Source organism: Myotis brandtii, unplaced genomic scaffold, assembly GCF_000412655.1.
Source record: "Myotis brandtii unplaced genomic scaffold, ASM41265v1 scaffold929, whole genome shotgun sequence".
Taxonomy (NCBI): Eukaryota; Metazoa; Chordata; class Mammalia; order Chiroptera; family Vespertilionidae; genus Myotis; species Myotis brandtii.
This window is the reverse complement of record NW_005371832.1, coordinates 1007848-1013603: the sequence shown is the minus strand read 5'-3', so window position 1 is coordinate 1013603 and position 5756 is coordinate 1007848. Positions and strand designations below refer to the sequence as shown.

The following is a 5756-nucleotide window of genomic DNA, read 5'->3' as shown; positions in this document are numbered from 1 at the left end:
GGCGGGGCCTGGCGCGGGGGCGGGGCTGAGGGGACGGAGGTGGGACCAGAGGTTCCACTACCCGAGCAGAAAGGGACACGGGGTGGAGGGAGAAACACGAAAGATCGGGGAGGGGTCTGAAGGGATGGAAGAGAGACAGGCCGTACCAGGGACTCTGGCAAGAGACTGAGAAAGGGGAAGGGGCGGAGGGACCACTGGGGAGAAGGGGGAGGACACAGAGATGGATGGGCGGGGCTAGAAAACCAGAGGGAGGTTTGGGGGGACCTGCGTGCTTGATCAGGCGTTCTGTTCCGCGAGTGGCCGAGGACCCGCGTAAACGAGGTTCCCCGATGTCTGCTCGGCGCCCGCAGGAGCACGATGCCGGCACTGAGCCCAGAGTAATGGGGGCGGGGGAATGGAGCCTGCACACTTTCCACCCGGGATCTCACAAAGGCTGAGCCCCGACCCCTCCCCGAGCTGTCCAGCTCTACCAGCCTGGGAGGGCGTGGGGGAGGGAGGGCTGAGCTCCCGCGGGGTGGGGGCGGGCGCTGCGACTTGGGGTGGGGACTCAGTGAGGGGAACCCAACGGCGGGGGACGACCAGAACGGCCCAGAAGCCGGCGCGCCGCGAGGGTGAGTCCCCAGCAGAGTCCCGCCTCTTCTCTAAGCTCCCAGCAGCCAGACTGGGAACCCCAGCTGACTGGGCATCACACCACGCTGCCTGCCTCCAAAGTGGGCCCCGCGAAGACCGAGAAAACACTTTGGGGATCTATCCAGAGGGTATTTGGCGGGACTGGACACTTCTCTTCTCCCTCTCACTGTCCGGGAAACCAACCCATCCCTTTACCTCCCCAGACTATATAGGGCCGTTCAGGCTTTGCCCTTTAGGGCAGGGGTGGGTTGGGAAGGTGGAACTCCATGAGCCTGGTTACACCTGCGCGCAGGTGAGAGCGGGGGTTCAGCCTTGTCCCTTGTCTAGGGGAGCAGGGGGGGGGCGGATTTTGCAAGGAATCAGCATTTTAAAAAAGTGGGGTCCAGTGCTAAGCGGAGGTGGAGTTAGGCTGCCCTTGAAGGGGATTGAAGGGTGAGGGGCGAGGGCTGACTTCTGAGCATTGTCTGTGTGGGACAATTCATGCAAACTAGAACCTGGAAGAGAGTCCCCCTGGGGCCCCAGATGTACCCCCTTTTCCTGTGGGCCCCCCTCCCCCAAGCACCTCTTGCTGCCTGGGGCAGAGGCACGGCTGTTAGGGAAAGTGGCTGCTGCTGGCCCTATGTGTGAATGGCCCACCCTGCTGCCTTCCACAGGAAGCCTGACCTGAGGGACAGACTGGGAAGGAAGCAGGTGGGTGTGGAGCCAGGAAGCTGGGAAGGGTGGCACGGGACATCTGAAAGGGGGTGCAGAGGGGGCTGTGGGCTGGGAAGCAGTCTAACCCTGTTCCCACCTCCTCTTCTACAGGCCAGGGATTTGCTGACGGCCCTCCTGTGCCCGCTGCCCGTCAGAATCCATCTCAGCTCTCAAAGGCAACCTCCTCCTAAAGCTCCCCTTCGTCCTAATGTGACCGTGGGCAAGGTAATGAACCTCAGTTTGTTTCAGCCTTAAAATGGGATAATAGAAACCACTTCAGGCAATTGTTGTGAGGATGGAGTAAAGGATGTAAAATGCTGACTAGCCCCTGGCCCAGAGTAAACAGAGAAGTTTGCTCTGGTTATTCTTTCCCTGTGGCGTTGTGTGTACCTGCCGGGAGCTCTAGCCCCATTCTGCCCGGCTTCATCTCTGTCTTACCCACTAGACTTTGAGCTCCTTGTGGGCAGGGCCCATCCCTTTTCTACTTCAGTCGTCTCCTCCCGCCCCCAAGATCCTGTGGTCGGTCCAGGGCTTGCCCAGAGGAGGGCTGAAGAGATGCACTTAGAATGGTCCAATGAAATTGCTGCTGTAGATGGGAGATAGAAACACAAGATTTGCCTGTGTCCTGGAGGAGCTCAGAGACTAGATGAGGAGCTGAGAGAGACACAGGGGCAAAGAGAAACATGTGCTCCATCTTGAGACACTGGCTGTACTTCTGGAGCTCAGGGAAAGGGAACAGCGATGGGCTGGAGAGGCGGAGAAGGGCTTCCTGGCGCAGTGGTCCTTTCGCCTGGCTCACGCCCACAGCTGGAGCAGGTAGGGCCTGTGCAGGGAGTGGGGAGGAAGCCAGGCACTGGCCTGGTAAGTACACAATGAGGAACGGTGAGAGTTAAGGCCATGGAGGTGGGGAAGCAGGGACCAGTCTGCTCAAGGCTCACCAGAAAGGCGCAGTGCCCTCTCCTCCCACTGTGGGCCTCCTCTTTCCTCCATCCCAATCTTGTTATTTTTTTTATTGATTTCAGAGAGGAAGGAAGGAAGAGGGAAAGATCCATGATGAGAGAGAATCATGGATTGGCTGCCTCCTGCAAGTTCCCCACTGGGGATAGAGCCCACAACCCGGGCATGTGCCCTTGACCGGAATCGAACCTGGGACCCTTCAGTTTGGAGGCCAACGCTCTATCCACTGAGCCAAACTGGCTAGGGCACCATCCCAATCTTAAGAGACCCCAGAGTTTGAGCTTCAGAAACTCTGGAGCCGAAAGGCCTGGCCTCAAGATCTGGCTCTGCCACTTACTAGCCGTGTGACCTTGGGCATACCATGTATGCTCACCCGGCCTCAGTTTGGCCATCTGTAAAAATGGAGAAGAAAATGCCACCTGACTCACATGGTTGTTGGATGAGATCATGTCTGTAGAGCACTTAGCGCGCTGCCTAGTAGCACATTCTAAGAACTGAATAAATGGGAGGTGTTCTTGTTATTTTCGGGGTAGACTTTGCCATCAGTGTCGGTGCTGAACCCTGGCTGGCCCCACCGAGGGGAGGGCCTCACCGCTGGGGATGCAGACCCACCAGCGAACTTCCTTCGACAGTGGCCCAGGCCACCTGCCGGAGGAGGACCTTGAGGAGACCTCTGCTCAGGTAGTGGGAGTCCTGCCCTTCCTTCTGAGACCAATATGCCTCCACCCTTTAGATCTCCTCCCATTTCCACCAGCTGGGAGGAGGTGGAGCTCAGGGAAAGGAGAACAGGATTCCTCTTTGCAGGAATCCGTTTCTACAGCCACCACCACCCCCATCCCCCCCACCTCCCCAGGACATGAGGGTTTGACTTTAAATGTATTCACATGAATACACATTACCTCTCCAAGGGGGTCTGTGTTGTTAAAGCAGACCTGAGGGGTTTGGGCCCTGAGTGAAGGGGGTGATTTTAAGCATATGAAGGGAAGCTGTTTTGGGCTGTGAGGCCTCCCCAACCTCCATCAATCAGACCACAAATGCAGGAGTGGGTCAGCTGTCCCGGTGATCTTAAAGTTCATTGTCCAAAAGGGGTGTGTGTGTGTGTGTGTGTTTGCTTGGCTGTTGTCCCAGATTGGAGAAGAGGTGGCGATGAGAAGGGGAGGGAAGAGGGAAAACCTAGCTCCACTCCTCATCTGCTGCTGTGTCTCCTCAGGATCCTGAAGTTCTGAGCCTGGGGGCTCCTTGGCCTGGACACCAACCGAGCCCCCAACTGGCCTGGGCTCCGGACGCTCCTGCAGCAGCTCCCTCCTCAGGACGGCGATGTGGGTCTCCCTCTCCCCAGCGTCCCCCTTTTTACCTTCTGTGGAAGAACCCTGGTCCAGAAGTCAGGGAACATGGGATTTAAGGTCTAGCTCTGCCACTAATTGGGGGAAGTCATTCCCCCAACCTCAGTCCGAGTTTTCACATCTACATAATGGGTACAGTTACCTACATGATGGCCGTTCTGCCTGCCACAATGCTTAGTTGAAGAGCAAATGAGAAAATGGACATGAGCGACTTTTGAAACCAATAATGGAATGTACAAATGTAGGGAGTATGGTTAAGTATTTATTGAGGCTCTCTGTGTGCCCAGTCTAAAGGCTTATAATCAGTTGGGTAGGCAAGACAGGAGAGTATGGACTAAATAGGGCAAACACAATGGGAAGTGATATTGAGCTATATATATATGGTTCACTGGGAGCAAGGACCTAAATGTGTGGTGACAGGGCGAAGTGCTTAGTGTCAGACCTGAGTGATGACCGTTCCTGGGGGGGGGGGGGGGGGGAGTAAGACTGAGGTGGGTTTACTGGCACTCTTGTCCCTGTCCCTTTCCCTTTCCATCTCAATGCCCTTCTATGCTATTACCACCTGCACCTCCCGGAGGTTCTACAACCTTCCTTTGACCCAGCAGCTAAGCCTTCTCCACTCAAACTTCAATCTTGCCTGCTGGGGCTCTCCTGGTCACAGTGGAACCTGTTTCTGCAGGAGCGATACTGCCTGGCCCTTGGGGAGGAGGAGCTGGCTGAGCTCCGGCTCTCTGTGCCCAGCGGAGGCGTGAGGCCCTGGGACAGGGGGTGGCGTGCCTGATACCTCCCAAGCTCCAAGAATGCACCTGTGAAAAGGTATGTAGTATCTCCCCCCGCCCCCCCAAATATTCCCCTTCCGACACACTTTGCCCTCTCAATTCTGCAGAAGGAGCTAGCTTCTGAAACTCTGGGGAGAAAAGGGTTTGGGGATTGACAGTATGGTAAACTTCAAGAGAAACCAAGTTTGGGGGCTCTTGGTGAGTGTGCAGTGGAGGTGGGGTTGGGATGGAAGAGCCAGGAGGGTGGTGCTGCCTCTGACCAGCCAGCACCCCTGCCTGGCAGTGCAGGGAGCGCCTGAGGCCAGGGGAATACGGAGTGTTTGCAGCCAGGGCAGGAGAGCGGCCCTGCTGGCACCAGGCTTGCTTTGCTTGCCAGGCCTGTGGCCAGGCCCTGATGAACCGCATCTACTTCGACCACGATGGGCATCTCTACTGCGGCCGTCATCATGCTGAGCTGTTGAGGCTACACTGCCTTGCTTGTGACCAAGTACAGCTCTGAGGGGAGGGCTGTTCAGGGTCCAACTTGGCAGGATGTAAGGGAGTGGAGTAGGGAGAAGGGGCACAGCCTAGGACCTTTGTGTCTCCCTTGCTCCACTTGAGCTCTGGGCACCTGGGACCCTTTGCCTCCTCCCTCACTGCAGTGTCCCCCATATGTTCTGGGGTTGACAATTTCTCTGGAGCAGGGACTCTTGGACAGACGTTCCCATCAGTATGCCGGGTGCCCAGTGCTGTGCCTTGTCATGCGAGAAACTCCCCTGAGTTAGCACAATGTTAGCGGAACCCTGGGTCGCACTCCGGGCTGTGCCACCTGCTAGCTGGGGATCCTGGCTAAGCCAATCAGCCCTCCCTGCGTCGGAGAGTGGTTGAGTAGATCAAATGAGAGTGTCCGTAGACGTGCTTTCGCGTTAACTGGCTATAAGGCGTGGTTACTGGATGAATGAATGAGTGAATGAATGAATGAGCCGGTCCCCTCTCCCTCTCCCAGCTGATCTTCTCCCCTCGCTGCACCGAGGCGGAGGGATGGCGCTGGCACGAGAACCACTTCTGCTGCCAGGACTGCGCCGGGCCCTTGGGGGGTGGACGCTATGCTTGGCCGGGGGGCGGCCCCTGCTGCCCCACTTGCTTTGAGAGTCGCTACTCGGATGCCGGCTGGAGCCTGGCCGCGACCCTGGAAGGAAGGCCGCCCCTTGGTAAGGGAGGAAAGGTGCAGATCCAAGGGGAAGTGGGCAGAGGGAGTTCCCCCGGGCTGGGGCCCTCGCCCCGGTCCCACGCCGTCCCGTCCCTCCAGCAGCGCCCCCGTCCTCCAACCGCACCCCCAAACCCGAGCTTCGGGGCCCGCAGCTCTCACCACGCA

The 5756-nt window shown here is 57.7% G+C and overlaps 1 protein-coding gene across 1 annotated transcript in view; it reads left to right on the top strand.

The window, feature by feature from the left end:
* The first annotated feature begins 46 nt into the window (after positions 1-46).
* The window catches only part of PRICKLE4 (prickle homolog 4), a 6707-nt gene continuing 997 nt past the window's right edge, over positions 47-5756 (top strand). Inside the window, 11 exon segments of the mRNA XM_005885798.2 lie at positions 47-377; positions 1284-1320; positions 1435-1548; positions 2814-2903; positions 2905-2961; positions 3491-3517; positions 3519-3599; positions 4303-4351; positions 4354-4439; positions 4686-4889; positions 5388-5700. Coding sequence (XP_005885860.1) covers positions 358-377; positions 1284-1320; positions 1435-1548; positions 2814-2903; positions 2905-2961; positions 3491-3517; positions 3519-3599; positions 4303-4351; positions 4354-4439; positions 4686-4889; positions 5388-5700 — 1078 coding nt within the window. The 5' untranslated portion in view covers positions 47-357.